This window comes from Nycticebus coucang, chromosome 15, assembly GCF_027406575.1.
Source record: "Nycticebus coucang isolate mNycCou1 chromosome 15, mNycCou1.pri, whole genome shotgun sequence".
Classification (NCBI taxonomy): Eukaryota; Metazoa; Chordata; class Mammalia; order Primates; family Lorisidae; genus Nycticebus; species Nycticebus coucang.
In genome coordinates this window covers 30,803,337-30,829,697 of record NC_069794.1, presented here as the reverse complement: position 1 = coordinate 30,829,697, position 26,361 = coordinate 30,803,337, and the positions used below count along the sequence as shown (strand labels likewise).

Genomic DNA, 26,361 nt, shown 5'->3' with positions numbered 1-26,361 from the left:
GAAAAAGGAAGAAAAATCCTTATGCTCATCTCAACAGATGCAGAAAAAGAATTTAACAAAACCAACACCCTTTCATAACAAAGATACGCAGCATATTAAGAAAAAATAATTGTCTCCATCTAGTAAAAGCATTTACCAAAAACCTGGATAATACAGAAACATTAAATCTCTTTCCCCTTAGATGGAGAACAAGACAAGGATGTGCACTCTGATCATTCAAATTCAACATCATACTGTGGCTTCTAGCTAGTGCAACAAGAAACAAAGGCATAAAAACCACAAATATAAAACTGTCATTGTTTACAGATGACAAGATTGGTGCAAGAAAATTCTATGAAATCTATAACATAGCTACTAGAACTAAAAAGTATACTTAATGAAGTTTCAGAACTCAAAGTCAATATAAAAGTATCAATTATACTTCTATACACTAACAATAAAAATAGGAAAATAAAATTTTGAAACACAACTTATAAAACATCACACACCAGGGGAAAAAAATCTAACAAAACATGTTCTCTATGAACTATAAAATAACGTTTGTGTATATACGAAATTGAATGGAAACAACTGTGTACAAATCTTGAACTTCCTGTTATTTTATACAAAGGTACTAAATATAACCCTAAGAATAAACTTTTACCTATTTTAAAGTCATTACTTGAAAAGTGAAAAGGATTTATTCCACAGAAAAGAAGGTAAGAGGAGGAATAGTTTACCATCCATCCGCTCATTTCTCTCACTCTCTTTTCTCTGAGAGGGGACAAAGGAAACAGAAGGGGAAAAAAAGAATTTAAGCAGCCATTTAGCTCAATCCTGAGTTGGTTATATTGAATATAAACATGTACATACCTAACATAGGGATATCTTATTTTCCATTTTGCTTGTAATACTTTGTCTCTCATTGTAAGCATTTAAAATAATTTTGAGAAGCACTGTATGCCAAAGATAAAGAAGTGCTAAAACATACAGAAAGAAATCACTAAGTTCATTTTAACTACGGAGCACTCTGATGGAAAGCCCAAATATAACTGCAGCAGTAAAATGCAGCAATGAGAGGCAATTCATCAAAGTTAAAGGATGAAGGGAATAAAAAATATTTTAGCCAATAATTACAAAATTTTAACTCTTATACAGCTATAAAATTCATCCAATTAGAATTATTATATATATAATTCTTTTTTATGCAGCCCCATGAAGGTGACAATCTTGCACACACCAAAATTTAACAATATTTTAACAAGTAAATGTTTTTTATTTCAGAATATTACAGGGATACAAATGTTTTGGTTATATACATTGCTTTCATACAGTTCAAGTCAAAGTTGTAAGTGTGTCCACCACCCAGATAAAGTACACTGTACCCAACAGGTATGAATTTACCCATCCTCTCCTTCCCACCTCCCATCTGCTTGATTTCTGATGAGTGGTATTTCCTTATGTGCACTAGTCCTCTTAAAAAAAAAAAAAAAAAAAAAAATCACTAAATTACCTAAATTTACTGAAGGTACTATGACAGACAGAAAGAAAGAAAGAGAAATAGACCCAAAGATTACTCAATTTTCAAACTGCTCACATCTGCTTCTCTGAAATAAATTTCAGGATAAAGTAGGGTGGATTTTATAGTTTTACCCAAACTACTGCCTCTTCTATTTACACAAACTAGAAATTTCAACTTTTTTTTTTTTTTTTTTTTTTGCACTTTTTGGCCAGGGCTGGGTTTGAACCCGCCACCTCCAGCATATGGGGCCAGCGCCCTACTCCTTTGAGCCACAGGCACTACCCTCAACTAATATTTTAATACTTGGGTATGTAATACATAAGACATTGTGCTAGGTGCTATACAGAACAGAAAGAAGTTAAATGAGTTGGAGTCTGCTTTCAAAGGCCTGATACTCTAATAAAGTCAAAACAAGTAGCAATTAACGACAAAATTAAATGCAAGTGGTGTCAAACGATGCAAGCCAGTGCTGGGAGAGGTATGATGGGAATGGTCATTGCTATAAGCCAGATAGATCACAGATGGCTTTCTGGAAGAATTGGAATCACACCTGATGGTTGCTTTCAATATATATAATAGATATGGAGAAAGACAGTACGCTATAATGTACAAGGCTCTGGAATCAAAATGTCTTATTTTGGACCTCGTATGCACCACTCACTAGCTATGACTAGAACATGATATTTAATCTTCCTAAGACTCAATTTCCTCATCTTTAAAACTGGGATAAAAGAATCTAGCTCACCTACAATGAATGCACAATGATTAACACATAATAAGCACCTAATGAATGCTACGTACTACTTAAAAATTGGGGGGAAAGAGACAGTAAAAACAACATGATAGCGACACATTAAAGCTGAAAATAAGACTCATAAAAAGTAGGAAGATATAAGTAGAAAGATAAATTGAAGCAAATCGTTAACATTCTGAAAGCATACGATTTATATAGGTAAGGTGAAGGTTTTGATCAAGCAATGGGATATAAACAAGGCTGGATATCCATATTCGAAGAAGGGAGAAAGGACTGGAAATAGAGATTGGTTAAGAAACAACTGCAGTCGTTTAGATAAGGTATGCCCCCTATTAAGCAATGTCAGTAAGGATTATTAAAAGAAGGAGTCAGAACCTGATGATTAAGTGAATGGGATACAAGTAGTAGAGGGAGGAAAACCCCCAAAAATAAAATTTCAGTGGATAATTTGAAAAAATGAAATGGAAGTAAATCCACAGGACATTCCTTTTCAAAAAATGTAGTTTGAAATCCAGATGAGTTATCCAGACAGATTTACAGCTAACAATAATAACTTAAGACTCTGAGGAATGGTTAAGTCTAAACACACTTACGTGAAAAATAAGTATATAGAGGTAGCGGTTCTAGCCTGGAGTCCATTAACAAGCTCAAGTTGAAAAGCTCTGAAATTCAAGGCACATGTGTATGAACATGCAACATCCTAGAGAAGAGAGTCTTTAGACTTTCAAAGGATCTATAACACATCTCTCCCCAAAAAATGCTTTTAAGAACCTCTGGCATGGATTATAAGAGAAGCCATCCATGAGAATTATCTCAGTCCATCAGTGCTATTATAACAGAATACCACAGAGTAATTTATAATGACCAGAAATTTATTGGCTCACAGTCCTGGAGACTGGGATGTCAGATATCAAGGCACCAGCAGGTTTGGCAGAGCAGGTTTAGTGATTCTCATTCCAAGATGCCACCTTGAACACTACATTCTCCAGAGGGGAGGAGGGCAAATAAGAAAAAAGAGACCAAACTTGCCCTTTTACAATGGCATTAATTTCACCAATAAGGGCAGAGCCTTTATGGCCTAATCACCTCTTACTACTGTTACAATGACAACTAAATTTCAACTTGATTTTTGGAGGAGACAAAGTTTCCAACCATAGTAGGAATGAATGAAATGTCCGAAGTAGAAATGGGTGAAGGAAAAAAAAGGCATGGTAGTCAAGGAAAATAAGAAAATTTAAAAGGCAGTATCAGCATTTGATGTTATACAACGAGGTCAAAGAATATAAAATTTATATAAAGCCTTTATATTTAACAAACATGATTTCATTGTTATCACCGAGGTAAGTAATTTTGGTTGAATATGAATAGGATTATATTATATATAATTATATTAATAATTATAATTATATTACAAAGCAGTAAGAAGCAACTGGTTGGGGACAAATGTGTGAAAAATTAAAGGCAGAGCCAGGGACATGGTAGCTCACACCTATAATCGTAGCACTCTGGGAGGCAGAGGCAGGTAGATCCCCTAATCTCAGGAGTTCAGAGACCAACCTGAGCAAGAGTTGAGACCCCCATCTCTAAAAACAGCGGGGCATGTGGTGGGCACCTGTAGTCCTAGCTACATAGGAGGCTGAGGCAAGAGGATCGCTTGTGCCCAAGAAGTTGAGGTTGCTGTGAACTATGCCACTGTACTCTACTGAAAGTGACAAAGTGAGACTGTCTCAAAAAAAAAAAAAAAAAAAAAAAAAAAAAACACCTTAAAGGCTAACTACAATTTCAAATTTTACCCATAAAAGGAAAAGCTAGCAAGAAAGTGGCTAGATGTACTGTGTTAATTTTTGTTTTGTTTTTTGCTGCTATTGCTGCTGAGTTTTTCTTCCTTAAAGAAATGGGGAATTGGGCAGTGCCTGTGGTTCAGTGAGTAGGGCGCCTGCCCCATATACGGAAGGTGGTGGGTTCAAACCCGGCCCCAGTCAAACTGCAACAAAAAATAGCCAGGCGTTGTGGCGGGCACCCGTAGTCCCACCACCTCGGGAGGCTGAGGCAAGAGAATCGCCTAAGCCTAAGAGTTGGAGGTTGCTGTGAGCTGTGATGCCACAACACTCTACCGAGGAGGAGAAAGTAAGACTCTGTCTCTAAAAAAAAAAAAAAAGGGGTGGGGGGAATTAACTATGTGGAAAAAAGCTGATGGAAAGGGAAAGATCAAGGGAGGCAAACAGAATCAAAAGTTTAGAAATAAAAGATCATTCGGAAAACCCAAAAGAACTCTCCCTGTAAGACAGGAACAAAAATAAATTTTAATTTGGTGAGAAAGGTGTAGTAACAGGTGTGCAGGAAGAGGAAAACATACAAAAACTCCAAAGAAACTTCTTTCTTAAACTATTTAAAGCACAGATAACCACAATTCTTTACAGCATTGTTCCTTTACAACAACAGTAGCTACTACCATGAAAATGTAATCATAAAAAGTGTATATGGTCATGGGAAAGAAAAGACTTGTATAGTATAGTAGTAAATTGAGAAAATGAATCAAGAGTCAAAAAGCTTGAGTTTAAATCACTGTGGCAAGTATCTTTAACTCCATGCATCAGTGGCTCAATGCCATCACCTGCAAAATGGAAAAATTATGCTTAACTCATAAAACTTGGAAGTACAGTAATACAAAATGTTTAACAGCAATGAATACAAACACTAGGTGGTAGTGGTAGCAGCAGCAGTGGTCACAATAGTAACAGAAGCAACACTAGTAATCTATTTGTGTTTAATTAACCAGTATTTAGGGAAGGAAAGAAGGGTAAGGCTCTTACGTATGTGTCTCATTCAAATCTTTCAATTACATATGGAAACAGTATAATTCTGCCTATCATAACAATGTTGAAAGGGGAGGTTCATTGGCCTGTAACACTCACCCAACACATGGCAGAACTAAGACATGAATACTGATCTATGTCAACGCAAAACTTATTTCCTCTCCACTCACAATACTACCTCTGCAGCACTACATAGTAGCAGAAGCACAAAATCTGGGCAATTCATTAGATCTTCCTGCCTCTTGATTGTATTTTCTGATTAGATCTTGAGGAACCTCTTCAGATTAAAAAAGTCCATAACTATAAAATCACCACATTAAGTGATGTGTATGCTCATAAAATAAGTTTTAATAGATACACTATAAAACTTTCTGTTTAAAAAAATAAAATACAGTAACAATAAAAGAGCTTAAATATTTCCTAGGATTTCACATTTACCAAAAAGAAATGAATGCTAGAAGACCAACATCTAGTTTACAATTATTTTAGTAAGTATGACTCAGCAAATGTTTGCAATAACAAAACATCAATCCTAAGTACTTCAAGGTAACAATTTTAATACCTACATTTTCAATAATTTATGACAAAGGAAACTAAGAACCCTGACACACATACCGAACTTATAATCAAGTAAAGTGTAATACAGATTTTTTTATTTTACCCTGAAAATGCAATCAGGCTATTTAAAAAATAATACATCTGAGAACCCTTCTGCCCTAAAACTCTTCACTGGTTTTCCACTACTCTTCAATAATACCTAAAATCTGAAACATAAGTCAACAAAGTCCTACATAATCTGTCTCTCTCCAGAACTTCTCACTGCAATTCTTCTACTTGTTCTTTTTTCAATTTCTTTCAATTCCTCCAAGATTCATTTTTAGAACCTTCATACAATCTGTTCTCTTAACATAGAATGATTTCACAGGTCTCAATTCAACTGTTCATCCTTCCACGCTGAGATAAATGTTACCACACCAGGTCTTTCCTGACCTCTCCAGACACTGTATTTTTTTTTTTTGTAGAGACAGAGTCTTCACTTTTTGGCCCTCGGTAGAGTGCCGTGGCCTCACACAGCTCACAGCAACCTCCAACTCCTGGGCTTAAGCGATTCTCTTGCCTCAGCCTCCGAGTAGCTGGGACTACAGGCGCCCGCTAGACACAGTATTTTGACAGCTTTCTGGACTTTTTCACAATACTCATTAGTCTTATAATGACCTGTTCAACAGCTGTCTCTCTTGCTAAATGGTAAACAAAATGAAGATAGTCATTTCATTTCATGTTTCCCACTATTTCCCCAATATTCTAGCTAGCATATTGCTTAGCACAGAGTAGATCAAGTACCCAATAAAAGTTTGCTGAATATATTCAAAATGTAGGGGTAAGTCCAAAACCAGGCAGTATTTTACCAGTACAAGTACCTAAAAGTTCCATGTAAGTTTCAAGTTAAATCTCACCCTGGTCCTTCATATGATCCTCTCTCAATTACAGTATTAAGTAAAACAAACAATCCTCCCCTCCAGATAATAAATTTAGTTTCACAAAACCAAGGTTAGAAATCATTGGTCCTCAGTAATTACGATCAGCTTTTATAATCTTCATCTAAAAGAATCCACCTGAAATGTAATTAAAGAAACAGGAACTTCCAAGTGTTACCATAGCTATGAACATTAGAAAAGGACCAATCACAATTTCTACAGCTGCCTAGGCTCTACTAGCAGTGCCTTATTTATCACAATAGTAATAACTATAGTGCTACAGCCATGAGACTAGGCTCTCTAATAGGGGAATACGATTTATTAAAACTAAAAAAATAAAAATTACAAGCATGTATTCTAAGTAGATCTAGTATTTTTTTTGGTTAGTGGGGAGGGGGGAATAACAGTAAATGTGATATGAAACTGAATGCTTAATCTTTTGAATTTATAAACTGAACACTTAAAAAAAAGAAAAGCTATTTCAACCCAAAACATTTTTAAAGGTTTCCTGTTCACCTAATTTCAATAAATGCTAATTATATACCATTTATATTATTTTCCCCCATTTTACCATTGAAACAGTAAGCAACTTATACAGTTGCTAAGTGGCAGAGGCAGAATTGAAAGGTAGCTACTCTGCTCTGTAGTTCTCAACACCTGTACCATGCTGCCCACTACCCAACACACGGTAAAAGAGCTTACATATGAACCATCCCCACTTCCAGTGAAAGTACTCTAAGAACCACCTTCACCATGCCAAATCTAAGAGCTGTTTATTAGCCTTTGTTTCATCCATCCCGCAGCATCCCATAAAGTTAGTAACTTCTCTCCTGTGTTATATATTTTTTCCTCATTTTAATGACATATAGCCCAGTTTTCCTGCTACCTCCGTCCTAGGCATTCTTCTCTTTCCTCTGCACACATTCTTCCAAAATTTCAAATATTATTTTCTTTACTACAAATTTCTCTACCTAGCTGACATCTCACATGTATAACAAACTCCATACTTACAATCAAAACCAACCATCTTTCCCTTCTCCCCACCTCTTCTCTACCATCACCTATCAATTCCTTAGGCTAACTTCTACAGGCATCGTCCTTGATTTCTCTTTTCTTCATCTCCCACATCCAATCCAGCAAGTTCTATGAGATCTACTTACAAAATGTTTGGTTCTTTCTGTCTTCACCATCACTCTACTACAAACTACCTAAATCTCTTCCTACAATACCTACTTCAGAATAGACTCCTTGCATTCACTCTTGCTCTCTTAGTCTCCACAAAACAGTTACACAAAATCAAAACTGCCATCAAAACTGCCCTCCCCACCCCCCCCCCAAAAAACTGTCCCTATCTGCTTTAAGTCATCTAACGTCTTCCCATAGGTGATTTGGCTCCTCCCTACTTGTCTACTTCATGTCTTTCCATTCTCTCTCCCCCATCCCAAAGCTCTTTCAAGCCACAATGTCCTTCCTTGTTTCTCTTCCTGGAACACACCATGATCATTTCTCCTACAGGGCCTTTGCACTTGCTCTTCCTTCTACAAGAAACATTCTTTTTCCTAACTTTAATATACATGGTTTCTTCTCCTCCTTTGGTGTTGCTCAAATGTCACCTTCTCTAAGAGGCCTTCCTTGATCATCTGATGTGAAGCAGCCCCTCACTCCTATCACTCTTTTACAAGATTCCCTATTTTTACAATGATCATAGCTCTACTAATATCTGAAATGATCTTAGTTAGTTATGTCTTGTCATCTTTAGAAGTTAAAAGTTCTAACCCCAAATCCTCCCACAATACATAGTAGGCACTTAATAAGTTTATTAAATGCATGAATTTTCCCCATTGCATTTTAAGTTGTTTAATGTAAATCCACCCATTCCAATAAAGCACTTGGGCCATATTTTGTACTAATAATTCCTTAAAACTCTTCTTAAATTTTCCGATCTAAGACATTTCAGCACTCTGAACCACCACCACCCCCCCACTCCCATCCATCTATAGCATCCCACTTTGAAACTGCTAAATATTCCATATGGACGAAGACTGAATTTTCCTCCTCCTCTCCAAGGGAACAAACGTGTAGGCGGGAAAAGGGAATTTTACTGAGCACTTAAGCACCTGTTACATCTTGAATCAGTTAAGACAGGTGCCAATGAGCCAGACAGAACAAGGGAGACGTGGCCTTTCTCTCAGGGACTGTATTCAGGTGAAACGCGAGTGATTTAAATTACAAGTGCCCTAGTCCCTAATAAATGACGTTCACTTCATTTAAAAAAGGGGGGGGAGGTAAAAAGAGTCTTTAGGCAGGAGGATCTTCTCGGATTCACTAAAAGAAATCGATTTTGAGGCCCTCACAAAATAAAGGTGTGCGCAGGGAGGCAGGGTTAGACTACATATAACGGGAAAACAAGAACTGGAGGCACTGATTCAAAGAACAGTTTAGCAATCAAATAAAGCTCGCTTCAGACTCTCAGGGCTATCTTGAACCTAGAAGCGAGGGTGGAAGAGGAAAAAAGAGCCCAGGACTCTCACCGTTTTGGCCTCCACCGCACACACTTGGGGAAAGTGCACACATCGGCGGGCCCGCCTAGCTCCCACTGCCAGCCCTGCAACCAGGTATCCCCCAAATACTCACATGGGCTCGAGAGTCTTGCTGAGCCAGGACTTGAGTGCCTCGAAGTTTTCAATGATCATTTTAGAAACCATCCACAGCGGCCCCGAGGCCCTTCACACTGCGCCCGCCCTGGTCGCGGCCGCTACGGCCGCCGCTGCCCCCGCCCCCTCCTCCGCGCGCCGCCCGCGTGGGCCGCGGTGGGAGGCGCAGGTGGCAGGTTCCAGCGAGCCCGGATCAGCGAACAGCTCTACAGGGACCGCCGCAGGCCGCGAGTCCACGGGGTGCCAGGATCTTCCCCTCCCTGGCCCCCGTCCCGGACTGAGACAGCAACGGTTTGCTCGGGCCCTCCCCCTTCTCTCTTCTTCAGCAAATCTACCCGGACCGGAAGCGCGACACGCGCTTACACCCGAGCTTTCCCTCAGCCTCGGGACTAGGTGCTTGTTGGAAACACAGAAGCAGCAAAAGTAAAGAAAACGAAAAAGAAGGGCACCTCAATGGGAAAGATTGAGGGGGTCTTCCCGGCTCCCAGCACCCCCAAGAAGATGGCTGCCAAAAAACTCGCGAGAATTGATGAAGTCTCGCGGTGACTCCCGGAGCCTGCTGGGAAGAGACGTAAGATCCGCAAGATTCGCGGAGAGCGCGGTGGTTAAGTGCAGTAGTTTGGTTTTTACGTATGTACGTTGCTCGCTGCCTTTTTCGGCTTTGTCTCTGTTAATGAATAAAGACTTTCTTTTCTACGAGGAGAGAAAGACTGCTAACTTGAGACACAGCAGGCGCCCCAACTAGTTGTGGGGAAGACGGCCATGGCGTGTCGGTGGTACAGCGAGCTCCTTTGAGAGCGTCCACACTGGTACGCCGGACACGGGGTGGCTGGTGGACTCGAGGTGGCCTGCACTGTGCTGCCTCCTTAGTTTACCTTCGTGCCCCATCAGTCCCATATTGTTTGTGCTGTGGTGCGGTGTTATCGAACCCACTGAGACCTCCAGAGGATTAGGGATGCCCCAAGAAAGGTGAAATAAACTTGACATCTCTCAAGTAGTTTGCAATCCTATGAAACTATCGAACTCTTCCCCAGGTAAAGATAAGAAAAGTTGTGCTGTTTTTTAGTTTTTTTAAATATGGAGCAGATTCAGCCCTATCTCAGATTACGTAGTATTAAAGACAAGAGTACCCCAATAAATTCCTTTCTCTTGGGTGATGAAAGAAGTTTAATTCCCGTCTGAGTTCTATTTAGATACTAGATAGAATTTTGCAAAGGATCTTAGGACCTGTAGCCTATAAAGGAATGAAAATGATTCACAATTTAAAAACACATAAGTAGATTAATAAAAGATATTTATTAGGGACAGTGGGAGACTAAATTGTCCGTATAAACTGAGTTCATAATTTGCTAGAGTGAAGTGTCCTTAAGCATTAAGTGGAAAGATTATCAAGTACAAAGGCATTTGTTTTAAAACATATCATACCCAGTAAGATGCAAATCACGATCTAGGTACTGAATAACTCAATGTTGATTAAAGTGATTTAGCTACTTTTATTAAGCTAGACAGGAAAGGACAAATACTATGATTTCATTTTTTATGAGGTATCTAGAATAGCTAATTCCTAGAGACAGAAAATAGAGTGGGGATGGCTTTGGGCCCTAGGGCAGAGTCCCTGCTATAAAGTTTCCATAACTTGTATGGCAGCGCAACAGGGTCCCACAGACTGGCTGGGCATGCGGAAATGTGGAAAGGCTAGAGAGTGTATCAGATCAAAACATGTACTAGATGACAGTTAAAACCATGGTGACAATTAATGACAATTAAAGTTATGGGGGGGAAGCAGAAAGAGGGACGGAGGGAGGGGGGTGGGGCCTTGGTGTGTGTCACACTTTATGGGGGCAAGACATGTTTGCAAGAGGGACTTTACCTAACAATTGCAATTGGTGTAACCTGGCTTATTGTACCCTCAATGAATCCCCAATAATAATAAAAAAAAAAAACATGGTGACCCAAAGTGCCCATCTTAACAAAGACTGGAACCTATGAAACAGATAACCCAGCACTTACCAGAGGAACTCAGAGAGGAGCTCTGTTAACTTTGGGGAGAATATGAGACCAAATCCGCAGAAGTCTAATTAGTGAAGCAGCTGGACCAATATGAGGTGATTTTTTTAGGCATCTGATAATGAAGACCTTGAGAACAAACCAAGGAGACTGCAAGACTTGTGGGATTCCACACCAGGAAAATTCAGTCACAGACACCTGGCTCCTCCTCATCACTTCCCTCCCTCCCCTTTATACAGCTTGCTTCTGAACTTGAAGCAGAAAGAAATGCTAACAGCTGTGCCTACCAGTGAGCCATGCTCCTGACATGCTATCTGCATTGCTGCACTCTTGAACAAACATTTTGTTTTTCTGTTTCATGGTATTGTGTTTTGCCATTGTCAGTCTGTTGATTTCCCTACTCTTTCTAACAATAGCAAAAGCCTTTTAATCTCCTTGCCATCTACACTGCCCCCATATCAGTTCATCTTCAGTTGTATTCATCACCATTGCCTTTCATAGCAATAATTCTAAAACTGGGATCTAATCACGTCACTTTCAAAAAATCTTCATCAGCTTCATCATGTTTAGGTTAAAAAACATATTCTTTAACATTCTACCAAAAGCTTTTCTTAAACACCTTCCTATTTGCCTGAAAACTCATTTCAGTGCCTTTCAGTCTTCGCTAGCCATCCTGAGCTATTTAGAGTTCCTTGAAAGAAGTGTGTTCCCTCATTAAAACTGCCATTGCAAAAGAGGATCCTTCTTGTACTTAGGGATCTAGACAGCACTTCAGTACTACACTTGGAGGCAACAGAAAGCTTAAAAATGCAAGAAATATGGTATTAAACAGACCATCAAAAAGATACTTGTTTCGGTGTTTGAGCTGCAACAAGAAGGAAGAGGTATTCAACCTCACAACTGGAAGCATGTGCATCAGGTGAGTCAAATGTGTTGCCTGTATGTCTACAAATGATTACAAAAGCACCAAAGTGTCGATTCTAGGGTTACAAATGAACTTTAGTGAGCAGGCAGACTCACAAATGCAGTCTGCGAATAATAAGGATATACCATAATTTTTGAATGACCAATGAAGCCCTACCACTTAAAAGAAATCTTTCCTAGCCACTGTAGCTGGTAGCAATCTCTTTCACCACTAAATGCATGGTACAGAGCTTGTTATCACTCCAGAGGTAGTCATTGTTACTTCCTAGCATGCTTCTCCTTAACCTTTGACATTTATTCCTTGTCACCTCATGGCTTCATCTTGTTTGGCGTGCCTTCAAAGGTAACAGCTAATGTGACGATCAGTGTTAGTAACAGAAGACTAAACTGCTGTAGACTACTTTATGTAGTAACAACGTTTTGGAATGTCCAGTGTTAAGCTATATTCTTAATAAATTCCAACACAGCCAGTTCCTTCAAGGCCCTGTTACTTTGTAAGTGCTGTTTCTTGCTCCTGAATTGTTTTCCTCATTGCGCAAATGCCAGTTCCTCAATGATAACTGGGGTATAGATCCCTACCTATACAAAATCTCTTTATAGTTTATTACTGTTAGTTGCCTTCATCTTTTAGCTGCCCTGATCCCAGGAGTATTCATTTTCTATAGTGTGCTTAACTCCTCCGATTCTTCAGCTCTTTCTCCTAGGTGGTGAATACAGTATTAATTGCTTTCAGTGTTGAGGTCTTGTTTAAAAACTCAGTCTGGGCTCGGTGCTCATAGCTCAGTAATTAGGGCACCGGCCACATACACAAGGGCTGGCGGGTTCAAACCCACCCTGGGCCTGCTAAACAATTAACAACAACAAAAATAGACGGGTGTTGTGGCGGGCACCTGTAGTCCCAGCTACTTGGACTGAGGCCAGAGAATCACTTAAGCCTAAGAGTTTGAAGTTGCTGTGAGCTGTGATGTCATCGCACTCTACTGAGGGTGACATAGTGAGATTCTGTCTCAAAAAACAAAAACTCAAGTCTGCATCTTAATATCACAAAAGTATATTTTCTTTCATTTCTTTTATAGATTATTACTCTCTACATAAAATCACATTTAATACAGTTCCTCATGTTGTAGTGACCCCCAATCCTAAAATTATTTTTGTTGCTACTTCATAACTGTAATTTTGCTACTGCTACGAATTGTAATGTAAATACCCTGTTTCCCCGAAAATAAGACCTACTTACAGGAAAGATAAGACGTCCCCTGAAAATAAGACCTAGTGCATATTTGGGAGCACATCTTAAAATAAGACACTGTCTTATTTTGGGGGAAACAGGGTATCTGATATGCAGGATATATTTTCATTGTTACAAAGGAGTCACGACCCCCAGGTTGAGAACTGCTGATCTAATGGCTTCCCCACCAGATCCTGCTTCCTCCCTTTCCCTTTCACAGGTGCTACTGTCTTCATTATTTCTTGGATAGATCCCTGTATATGGTATAAACCTATTTTTTTCCTATTATACTCAGTCTATCCCTTCCCATAGGTTTTTGATGCCTCATCATATCTTTGTGTTTTCATTTATGCATTGTTCTGGTTCTGGCCTCGTTTTCATTTGGACAATTTGTCTGTGACCGCACCAGTACCATGTTTTTTTTATTTACTATTGTATTATTGAATATTTTAATGCACAATAGGGGAAATCCCTCAACTTTGCTCGTTTTTCAAATTTAACTCAGCTAAAAGTGAACCTTTGGTTTTCCAAATCCTTTCATCAGTTTGTTGTTTACCTTGTCAAAAATAATCTTCATTTACATGATAGTTTAATTTATAGTGAATTGATATCCTACAATGTACATCAGTCACAGAGGTGTGCAACTTAGACACCCTTCTATAAAACCTAGAAGTAAGGACTTACTGGCCCACTGCCAGGCTATAGTTAGTCCCCGGTTGTTAACTCTTTCTAGGTTAACTTCAGCTTTCAAGCTCAGGTTACAATATTTTCAAGGTAATTCCTCTCCCCCTTGCACAATCACAGCCACAGACTAAATGAGACCTAATATAAGGACCTTCTTGATGTTGGAATGACAGAAATATGTTCAGACCTACGTGATAATCTAATGCAGTGGTTCTCAACGTTCCTAATGCCGGGACCTTTAATACAGTTCCTCATGTTGTAGTGACCCCCAACCATAAAATTATTTTTGTTGCTACTTCATAACTGTAATTTTGCTACTGTTATGAATTGTAATGTAAATATCTGATATGCAGGATGTATGTTCATTGTTACAAAGGGGTCACAACCCACAGGTTGAGAACTGCTGATCTAATGGCTTCCTCACCAGATCCTGCTTCCTCCCTTTCCCTTTCACAGGTGCTACTGTCCAGCAACCTTTTGCACTTCTAATGCCATCTCAATATCTACTCCTTAGAGAATCCAATCTACAACACAAATTTAATGAGGGCAGTTCCTTCTATTTTTATAATTTTTTTTGTTTTATTAAATCATAGCTGTGTACATTAATGCGATCATGGGGCACTATACACTGGTTTTATAGACCGTTTGACACATTTTCATCACACTGGTTAACATAGCCTTCCTGGCATTTTCTTAGTTATTGTGTTAAGACATTTACATTCTGGGCGGCGCCTGTGGCTCAGTGAGTAGGGCGCCGGCCCCATATGCCGAGGGTGGCGGGTTCAAACCCAGCCCCGGCCAAACTGCAACAAAAAAATAGCCGGGCGTTATGGCGGGCGCCTGTAGTCCCAGCTGCTCGGGAGGCTGAGGCAAGAGAATCGCTTAAGCCCAAGAGTTGGAGGTTGCTGTGAGCTGTGATGCCATAGCACTCTACCCGAGGGCGGTACAGTGAGACTCTGTCTCTACAAAAAAAAAAAAAAAAAAAAAAAAAAGACATTTACATTCTACATTTACTAAGTTTCACATATACCCTTGTAAGATGCACCGCAGGTGTAATCGTACCAATCACCCTCCCTCCACCCAACTCCCTCCTTCCTCCCCTCCCTTTCCCCCTTCCCCCTATTCTTAGGTAATAACTGGATTATAGCTTTCCTGTGAAAGCCATAAATTAGTTTCATAGTAGGGCTGAGTACATTGGATACTTTTTCTTCCATTCTTGAGATACTTTACTAAGAAGAATATGTTCCAGCTCCATCCATGTAAACATGAAAGAGGTAAAGTCTCCATCTTTCTTTAAGGCTGCATAATATTCCATGGTGTACATAGACCACAATTTATTAATCCATTCATGGATCAACGGGCACTTGGGCTTTTTCTGTGACTTAGCAATTATGAATTGGGCTGCAATAAACATTCTGGTACAAATATCTTTGTTATGATGTGATTTTTGGTCTTCTGGGTATATGCCTAGTAGAGGAATCATAGAATTGAATGGCAGATCTATTTTTAGATCTCTAAGTGTTCTCCAAACATCTTTTCAAAAGGAACGTATTAATTTGCATTCCCACCAGCAGTGTAGAAGTGTTCCCTTTTCTCCACATCCACGCCAACATCTCTGGTCTTGGGATTTTGTGAAATGGGCTAATCTTACAGGAGTTAGATGATATCTCAAAGTAGTTTTGATTTGCATTTTTCTGATGATTAAAGATGATGAGCATTTTTTCATATGTCTGTAGGCCGTGTGCCTGTCTTCTTCAGAGAAGTTTCTCTTCAAGTCCCTTGCCAGCCTGTGATGGGATCACTTGTTCTTTTCTTGCTTATATGTTTGAGTTCTCTGTGGATTCTGGTTATTAAACCTTTGTTGGAGACATAACCTGCAAATATCTTTTCTCATTCTGAGAGCTGTCTGCTTGCTTACTGTGTTCTTGGCTGTGCAGAAGCTTTTTAGTTTTATCAGGTCCCAGTAGTGTATTTTGGTGTGGCTTTAATTGCCTGGGGGGGGGTATTCCTCATAAAATATTTGCACAGTATGATTTCTTCAAGTATTTTCCCTGCACTTTCTCCTACTATTTTTATAGTCTCATGTCTTAAGTTCAAATCTTTGATCCAGTGAGAGTCTATCTTAGTTAATGGTGAAAGGTGTGGGTCCAGTTTTAGTCTTCTACAGGTTGCCAGCCAGTTCGCCCAGCACCATTTGTTAAATAGGGAATCTTTTCCCCACTGAATGTTTTTAATTGGCCTGTCAAAGATTAAATAACGGTAAGTAGCTCGGTTCATCTCTTGGTTCTCTATTCTGTTCCAGACATCTACTTCTCTGTTTTTGTGCCAGTACCATGCTGTTTTGATCACTCTCGATTTATAGTATAATCTGAGGTCAGGTAGCGTGATTCCTCCTGCTTTGTTTTTATTTCTGAGTAATGTCTTGGCTATTCGAGGTTTTTTCTGATTCCATATAAAAGGAAGTACTATTTTTTAAAGATCTTTAAGGTATGACAGTGGAGTTTTAATAGGGATTGCATTAAAATTGTATATTGCTTTGGGTAGTATGAACATTTTAACAATGTTGATTGTTCCCAGCCATGACCATGGTATGTTTTTCTGTTTGTTAACATTTTCAGCTATTTCTTAAGAGTTTCATAGTTCTCTTTATAGAGATCTTTCACATTCTTTGTAGATAAACTCCCAAATATTTCATCTTCTTTGGCACTACTGTGAATGGAATAGAGTCCTTAACTGTTTTTTCAGCTTGACTATTGTTGGTATATATAAAGGCTACTGATTTAAGAATGTTGATTTTGTAACCTGAGACGCTGCTGTATTCCTTGATCACTTCTAAGAGTTTTGTAGTAGAATGCCTGGTCTTTTCCAGATATACAATCATATCATCTGCAAAGAGCGAAAGTTTGATCTCTTCTGACCCTATATGGATACCCTTGATCGCCTTTTCTTCCCTAATTGCGGTGGCTAAAACTTCCATTACAATGTTAAAGAGCAGTAGAGACAATGGGCAGCCTTGTCTGGTTCCTGATCTAAGTGGAAATGATTTCAATTTAACTTCATTCAATACAATATGGCTGTAGGTTTCCTGTAAGATGGCCTCTATCAGTTTAAGAAATGTCCCTTCTATACCAATTTTCGTAAGTGTTCTGATCATGAACGGATGCTGGATATTATCAAAAGCTTTTTCTGCATCAATTGAGAGAATCATATGGTCTTTGTTTTTTAATTTGTTTATGTGCTAAATCATACTTATAGATTTACGTATATTGAACCAGCCTTGACACCCTGGGATAAAACCAACTTGGTCATGGTATATAATTTGTTTGCTGGATTCTGTTTGTTTGGATCTTGTTGAATATTTTTGCATCTATATTCATTAGTGATATTGGTCTATAATTTTCTTTTCTTGTTGGGTCTTTTCCTGGTTTGGGGACCAGGGTGATGTTTGTTTCATAGAACAAACATTGGGTAGTCTTCCTTCTTCTTTTACATTTTGGAACAAGTTGAGGAATATAGGTACTAATTCCTCTTTAAAGGTTTGGTAGAATTCTGACCTGAAGCCATCTCGTCGCGGGCTTTTCTTTTTAGGGAGGTTTCGTATGGTTGATGCTATTTCAGAACTTGATATTGGCCTGTTCAACATTTGCACTTGAGTCTGGCTAAGTCTTGGAAGGTGACGTGCTTCCAAGTGTTGGTCAATTTCCTTCAGATTTTCATATTTCTGAGAATAAAGTTTCTTGTAATATTCATTAAGGATTGTTTTAATTTCTGAGGAGTCTGTTGTTATTTCGTCTTTGTCATTTCTGACTGATGAGATTAGAGATTTTACTCTTTTTTTCCCGGTTAGGTTAGCCAGAGGTTTATCTATTTTATTGACCTTTCCAAAAAAACAACTTTTTGATTTATTGATCTGTTGTGTAATTCTTTTGTTTTCAATTTCATTTAATTCTGCTCTAATTTTGGTTATTTCTTTTTTTCCTCTGGGTTAAGGGTTGGAATGTTCTTCCTTTTCCAGTTGCATGAGATGTCCCATTAAGTTTTTAACTTCCTTTCTTTCTATTCTCTTGAGGAAGGCTTGCAGTGCTATAAATTTCCCTCTTAGGACTGCCTTGGCTGAATCCCAGAGGTTCTGATAATTTGTGTCTTCATTGTCATTTTGTTCCAAAAATTTGGCAATTTCTTTCTTAATCTCATCTCTGACCCAGCTATCATTCAGGATAAGGTTATTTAACTTCCATGTTTTTGTATGAGTTCTCAGATTCCTTTTATTACTGAGTTCAACTTTTATTCCATGGTGGTCCGAGAAGATGCAAGGAATAATTTCTATTCCTTTAAATTTACTGAGGTTAGACTTGTGACCTAAGTTGTGATTGATTTTGGAGTATGTTCCATGGGCTGATGAGAAGTATGTGTATTCAGTTTTTTGGGGATGAAATGTTCTGTAGATGTCTGGTAAATCCAAATGTCTGATGGTTAGGTTTAAATCTAAAATTTCTTTGCTCAGCTTCTTCTTGGAGGATCTATCCAACACTGCCAAAGGAGTGTTGAAATCTCCAACTATTAAGGAGCTGGAGGAAATCAAGTTGCTCATGTCTGTTAGAGTTTCTCTTATAAATTGAGGTACACTCTAGTTGGGTGCATAAATATTAATAATTGAAATCTCATCATATTGAGTATTACCCTTAACAAATATAAAGTGACCATTCTTATCCTTCCTTACTTTTGTTGGGTTAAAGCCTATTGTATCTGCAAATAGAATTGCAATACCTGCTTTTTTTCTGATTACCATTTGCCTGAAATATGGATGACCATCCTTTCACCTTGAGTCTATGTTTATCTTTTAAGGTAAGATGTGACTCTTGTATGCAGCAAATATCTGGCCTCAGTTTTTGTATCCAGTCAACTAACCTGTGCTTCTTTAGAGGACAGTTTAAGCTGTTCGCATTAAAGGAGAATATTGATTAGTCTGGTAAAATTTTGGGTATCGAATTTTTCGAAAGTCCAGTGGACATTTTTAATCCTTTCACCACTGTGGAAGTTGGAGTTTGATCAGAAGTTTCTGAGTGAGTTTACTTTTGTGGTAGAGGATTGGGCTTGTCATTATGGAGGATAGGTCTGAGAATATTCTGAAGAGCTGGTTTGGTTATGGCAAATTTCTTCACCATATGAATGTCATTAAAGTATTTAATTTCTCCATCATAAATGAAACTCAGTTTAGCTGGATACAGGAGCCAGGGTTGAAAGTTATTTTGCGTTAGGAGATTAAAAGTCGATGACCACCCTCTTGTGGCTTGAAAAGTTTCAGCAGAGAGATCTGCAATCATTCTAATATTTTTCCCTTTGTAGGTAATGGATTTCTTACGTCTGGCTGCTTTCAGAATTTTCTCCTTCATATTAACTTTAGTGATGTTAATTATGATATGCCTGGGGGATGTCTTATTGGGATTGAGTCGTGCTGGGGTTCTGAAACTGTCTGATATCTGAATTTCAGAATCTCTTGGCATGTCTGGAAAATCTGTTTCATAATGTCATGGAGAAGGGCCTCTGTGCCTTGCAAGTCCACGTCATCACTTTCAGGGATTCCAAGGAGGCGGATATTAGCCTTCTTCGAATTATCCCAGAGCTCTCTGAGAGAATGATCCATTTTTGCTCTCCATTTCTCTTCCTCTTTGAGAGTTTGGGAGCATTCAAAGGCTTTGTCTTCAATGTCAAAAATCCTTTCTTCTGCTTGCTCCACTCTGTTACTGAGGGATTCTATTGTATTTTTAGATCTTTGAGGGCTGCAAATTCTTTCTTCAGTGCATCAAAATCTTTGGTGGTTTTGTCTTTAAATTTGTCAAATTCTTGAGACAACTTTTGAATTTCTCCTTGAATTTCTAATTCCGACTTTTGAATTGCTGCTCGAATTTCTAATTCCAAATTTTCTTCCATTTTATTAATCTTGTTTGCAATCCAAATTCTGAATTTGATTTCTGACATCTTGGCCAGCTGTTTATGAATGGGATCTTCAATTACATCTGCCATGTCTTTCCTTGGGGGGGGTTGATCTATTCTGGTTATTCATGTTACCAGAGTTTTTCCTCTGATTCCACCCCATGATTGTTTTACACCATTTGATTTTTCCCCTGGAGCTTTTTCAAGGACCTGTACAGTGCTATGGCTGAGAAACTGGGGACCTGTTTGGTGTGGTGGGGCTAAGTGGTTCTGTCTTGTTTTAGGCTGGTCTCTGTTTGACCCTAGTGAAAAAGTTACTCTGGGTTGAAGTCTCAGGGGGCCTGCATTTTTGTCCCAGATCTGTTCTGTGGTGGTTACCACCTGAGTAGATGCCCGGCCTCCTCTGGTTGCCCAGGGAGACAGGGGGTGTGGCTTCAGAGTAGCCGGGAGTAGACCTATTGTTGCTAAAAGATGGCTGCTGCTCTGTGCCTTGGGGCACCACCGCTCCGGTGTGGTTCCCTTTAAGCCGACCATCCTGTCCTCACTCCCATGCCCCAGAGTCAGCACTGACCAGCTACAGTTCAGGCCCTGTCCACACCCCTTGAGAAATCACCCAAGAATCTGGACTCCTGGGGCACAGGCCTCTAGAGCTCAGAGTGAAAGTGGAGGGGAGTGCTGGGAGCTCAGAGTTGCAGGTAGAGAATATATACAGTTTTATTCCTGGCAGGAGAACACTGTGGCACCCTAGTAGAGGAGGTAGGTCCAGTTTTTAGAGGGTCTTTCCTGTGGAGTGTAGGGGGAGGACCTTTGAACTCTGCTCATTTGTTTGTGGGGCACTCCGAGTCGTTCTCATGAGGGAGGGGACTCTTGTCCACTTAGTGATGGATTTTGTACCTTTTGTTTATATCCTTGCGGTCGCAGCTCACCTCAGCAGGGTTGATGTGCATTCTTCAACCTTCTCCCTTGGCGCAGCTCTAATCCACCAGGTTACTTGCTAAATTTCTGTCCTTTAACTCTCCTTCTGGATGGGAGCCTCTGTGGAAAGCTGGCTTCAGTCCTATTTTTATAAATTTTTAAGAGATTATAGTTAATAAAATCTAACCGTCCATTCTCTCCAAAATATTTCTTTGAAATCATCTCTGGCCATCTTAATTAAATATGATTTCTCTGAAGACATGTGTCTTTGACTTTCTATGGCCATCATTGATTTAGCAATCTGTCTTTTTACTTTTTAAATGTACATGCATTTTATCTTCCATCTAGTGCTTTGAATGTAATGTCCTCTGGCCTCTTTGAGTACCTTGTTACATCAATTACTTACTTTACTATTTTTTTTTTCTTTTGTGGTTTTTGGGCAGGGCTGGGTTTGAACCCGCCACCTCTGGCATATGGGACCGGCGCCCTACTCCTTGAGCCACAGACGCCGCCTTCGTTTACTTCTTATTTTTAAATATTGCATTCTGCTGAGTGTTTGTAATTCATTTTTTCGATAGATGTTTATTGGAGATTTCTCTGCTGTGTTTCAGATGTACTGAGAACACAGTGGTGAACCAAAAAAGCATGGTATCAGCCTTATGAAGCTTATAGCCTAGTGGGGAAGGGGACATTAAATAATCACATAGAGAAAAAATTATAATTATGACAAATATTGTGAAAGAAAAATAATGATAAGTATGATAAAAAGGGAAATATGAAATATTATAGCAATTTAGACTATAAAGGCTCAAGCATGGCTTCTCTAAGAATATGATGTTTAAGTGGTTAAGAAAAGTGAACAAAGGAGCAGAAGTTAGCCAAGTGAAGCGAAGTAGGGACTAGAACCTTCTAGCACACATAACAGGTTGTGGGATGTTCCTGAGGTAAAGAAGATCTTAAAGAAGGCCAGAGAGGTGGGAGGCTGTTGAGTTGAGAGTGGGAGGGAATGGCTGTAGGTCAAGTTAGAGGCAAAAAAGTTCATGTTATGATTCTAGGACTGCGCCAAACAACAATGATAACTACAATAAAAACAAATAGCTGGGTGTTGTGGCAGGCAAGCTACTTGGGAGGCTGAGGCAAGAGAATTGCTTAAGCCCAAGAGTTGGAGGTTGCTGTAAGCTGTGACGCCACAGCACTCTACCCAGGGCAACAGCTTGAAACTGTCTCAAAAAAAAAAATAATAATGAAGGTTATTCTCTTATTATTTACAACATCTTCAGATGTTAACATGATAGGTCTTTAGATCTCATAACTTGACTGTAGTAAGTTGGCTCCCAAGATGGTCCCTAATGTTCCTCACCTCCTGGTAGGCATATCTCTTCCCACATTGTATTTTGACTGCCAATTCCAATAAGATATTGCAGGAGTGATGATGTGAACATAAAAGACGTTGCAGCTTTAGCATTGGATCACTTAGTCATGTGAGGACACACAAACAGCCCTATGGAGAGATCCATACAGTGAAGAACGGAGCCCACCTGCCAACAGTGAGTATCAACTTCCATCTAAGAAGCAGATCTGATAGCCCTAGACAAGCCTTCAGGTAACTCCAGCCATGGAGAGATTGTCACATTATGAGATCCTGAGCCAGAACTACCCAGCCAAGCCACTCCTGAATTCCTGACCCATATGAATGGTGTGAGATAAATAAATGATTGTTGTTTTAAGACAAAAAAAAAAAAAAAAGATTCTAGGACTGAATTTTATTTAAAATATAATGGTAAGCCATTCAAAGGTTTTCAGTGTGGGGGGAACGAATTAAAAATATGAACACACCCATGCATACTTCTTTTAAGATAGAATTTAATTAAATTTGGTAATTTTTAAATAAAAACAGAAAGGAAGCAAATTGTCCTTTAACAGTAATTCCAGGGTTTTCCTTTCCCTAGAAGATTAAGACCATATTAATAAAGGGAATATAGTTTTCTTGTGAGACTAAACGCTGATTGCTTGCAAAGTAATGCTTGCTGTGATGAGGTATGTCCTTCAGTAATTCAAGAGGAAACTCTTTAGCAATTATTGATGTTGTAAACTTCTGAGTTTACAACATCAGAAAAGACATCAGAATAAGAAGACATACTATCATACCCCCTCAGTAGGACACTTCTGGCATAAAAGGGTTTGAGGGACAATCACCACCTTTTGTGTGGGCACTCTTTTCATACCCATAGTTAATTGTTATGACTCCATCTCCCCCAGTTCAGAGATGCTGTGAAACTACTGTTTATGATATGGTTACAATGGCTAAATAATCATAACATTAAAAGGAGAAATATGCATATATTCACATGTTACATAATCATATACATACCCACACAAGGTCTCCTAAACAAACTGCCACAAATGATAACAGAAAAGTGTAAATCTCAACGTCCAGAAGAAAGGAATATATGTAATATTATTAAAAGCTGTCTGTCAGTGAAGCGATGTGATGGCTATGCTGTCAAAATAATTTGAAAAGGGATAAGGAAAGAGAGTAGAATATCAGTGAAACAAGATAGTCTATGAGTTGTTTATGGTTGAAATTGGATGATAGGGGAAGATTATACTTCTTTCAAATTTTGTGTATGTTAGAAATTTTCCATAATAAATAATACTTTTTAAAGATCTAGTAAGGCAGGGAGATGCAGAAAACAAAAAAGATCTCTGGGAAGGCCTGAAAGACTGCAAAAACTAAGTTCCATGAGAGCAGAGACTTTGCTTGTCTTGTTCAGAGCACACAGTACTTTCTCGATATATTTGTTTAATGAATGAACATAATAACCTGTTCATTGTGTTCTCCCATAATATGGGAGAATAAAGTCCATAACCTTTGTGGGTGGGAGTCTGACAGCTCTGACTGAGAATCCTGGGATTCACTCATCTGTCATACTACATACAGCATTTGATTAGCATTTGGAAGAATAAATACTTCAAGAAAACCACCCCAAGGCTCACAAACTTCCACCTTGGGATTCCATGCTTATATTCATATGCCCTCTAGACACCCCTGTGGGAACTGCCATTTCATTCTATTCTTTAAAAAAAAAAAAAAGGATTTTTTTTTTTGGTAGTGGTTGTACTATATGCCAAAAACCAAGAAGAAAAACCTGCATGTACTTTAGCCTCCTCTTCCCTCTCTTATTTTTATAATCAAAGTGTGGGAAGGTATCTTTTGAAGAAGAGTCAACTCTGCATGTTGTTCTTGGTTCCTTAATAGCCTAAGGACAAAACTGTCTGTTACAAAGGTAATGATGTAGAACCTTAATTAGGGCTTTTGAAATTCAAGACCATTATTGAGGGTCAGAACCTGAGTCAGGAAAACAACCAGTAACATTGCAATAACAGACATCAAGCACTATTAAATGCCCTCTGTAGACACTCTCTAAAGTTTTAAAGCTACATCATCCCCTCCTCCAGACAACAGAAAGAAAACTCTGCATTGCCAAGAAACAATAGAGCATCAAATCAGGAGAAGGCTGAGTTTGGCAGCAGTAATGCACAGTAACAAGAGTCATTTCCGTCACACACTATACACTGATTACAGGTTAGCTGCGTCTCTGCTCCTCATGTCTTCCTTCTAGGTCCCAGGCTGAGGGAGCAGCCTCTGTCTGGGCCACTGTTAGTCATAATGGCAGAGGCAAGAGAGAAGCTCCTGGCAAACCATGTACTGGCTCCTACAGTTTCTGCTCAGATGTGGAACACATTGCTATTCCCCACACCTCTTGGCCAGAGGCAGTCATATAACTAAGCCAGATTGAAAATAGGGAGAAGCAGCAAATATAAGGGAGTTAGGTTGTCATCTAACCACCAAAGCTCACACAGGAGCTCTTGCCTTCCAAGAACTGTGAATCAGAGGGAGGGAAGAAGTGAATCTGTCAGTGAAGCGATGTGATGGCCATGCTGTCAAAATAATTTGAAAAGGGATAAGGGGAGAGAGTAGAATATCAGTGAAACAAGATATTTGAAATTGAATGATAGGGGATTATACTACTATATAATTTGTTCATTCCATCACACTGCAGCAGCTGGAGCACTTGCTAGCTATGGAAACAGCATCCCTCCCAAGGTCTTTCATAATAAATGAATAATACACATTTCACTGAAATTAAAAAATAAACTGTACTATATGATATGCCACTAGCAATGTGTGGCTTTTGAGCACTTACAATGTAGCCAGTTTGAATTGTGTTCAGTAAGTGTAAAATATCCAAAAGTATCCATCAAATTTCAAAATACTTAGTAACAACCGAAAAGTAAAATATCTAAATGCTTTTTATATTAATTTTATATTGGGCTACAGTAAATTAATAAATCAATTAGATGTGCTTTTATTTTAACTTTTTAAAAAGTGTGTCCACTACGAAACTTAAAATTACGTATGTGGCTCACATTATATTTTTATTGACAGTGCTTTTCTAAAATGTAAGGGCTTTTTTCTCTCCTGATGTGATTTAAAATAAAGAGCAGAGCTCGGTGAATTAATGAGCTTTGGTACGTTTTGGAACCTTTCTAAAAAACTCCTGCTGAAAAGACCATTAACATGTATTCAGTTTGAGAAGTCCAGTTGTGGGACTCCTGGAGGTACCTACAGGGGTCCAGCCAATACTGAGAGCAAAATGGTGACCTCCACTAGAGAGGAGGTCATTCTAGTTTAAGAAGGAAGACCCTGCCACAACTGGCTTACATTAAGGCCATAATGAGATTTGTATGGTGAATGTATGAGGGGTGATGGCAGGGTGAGACACACTGGGAAGTGGTAGAAGGAAAGACAATTAGGAGACTATCATAATGGTCTACGTGAGATGTTAGAGGTTTGGACTGGAGTGTTGATGATGTTGTTATCTTTTCAAAGTGATAGATGTTACGTGTCTATCAAAAAAAAAGAAAAACCTTTAACTCTCTCACCTGTAGATCTGCTTTCAACTACCACTCTTATTTTCTCTTTACAGGCAAACAAGAAGTATACTCCCTGTTTTCTGATTCCCCTCTTCCCATCAATTCCCAATTCAATGCCAAACGGATTTTGTCTGCATTGTTTTAGCAGAACACTTCTTGCCAAGGTTATCGATGACCTACTTGTCACTGACATTGACAAAGGTCCACATTCAGTCCTGTATTGTTTGACCAGCTGTAACATCTGACAACACCATTCACATCGTTTTTTCTTGAAACACTTTTTGCCCACAATTTTTATTGTATGACACTCTCCTCAGTTTTTTTTCTCCCTAATTTCTCTCCAAAGTTTCGTTCTTGAACTTCAACCATATTTCCTATCCGTTAATATTGATATGACATGGAACTTTATGTGTGGTCCTTTTCTCAGTCTAAACATTATCCCTGAGCCATCTTTTTATTTATTTATTTATTTATTTATTTATTTATTTATTTTGTGTGTGTGTGTGTGTGTGTGTGTGTGGTTTTTGGCCG

General features: G+C 38.8%; 1 protein-coding gene across 17 annotated transcripts in view; it reads right to left on the bottom strand.

The window, feature by feature from the left end:
• The window catches only part of RBM26 (RNA binding motif protein 26), a 105,196-nt gene extending 94,865 nt beyond the window's left edge, over positions 1-10,331 (bottom strand). For 6 of the 17 annotated variants that reach the window (XM_053563390.1, XM_053563385.1, XM_053563391.1 and 3 more), the window contains exon 1: positions 9,181-10,328. In XM_053563390.1, the coding sequence (XP_053419365.1) occupies positions 9,181-9,251 (71 nt within the window). In that variant the 5' untranslated portion in view covers positions 9,252-10,328. Of the gene's footprint in view, positions 1-9,180 lie in introns of all 17 variants that reach the window. The other 11 variants (XM_053563384.1, XM_053563386.1, XM_053563394.1 and 8 more) reach the window with 6 other exon arrangements.
• Between the last annotated feature and the right edge of the window lie 16,030 nt (positions 10,332-26,361).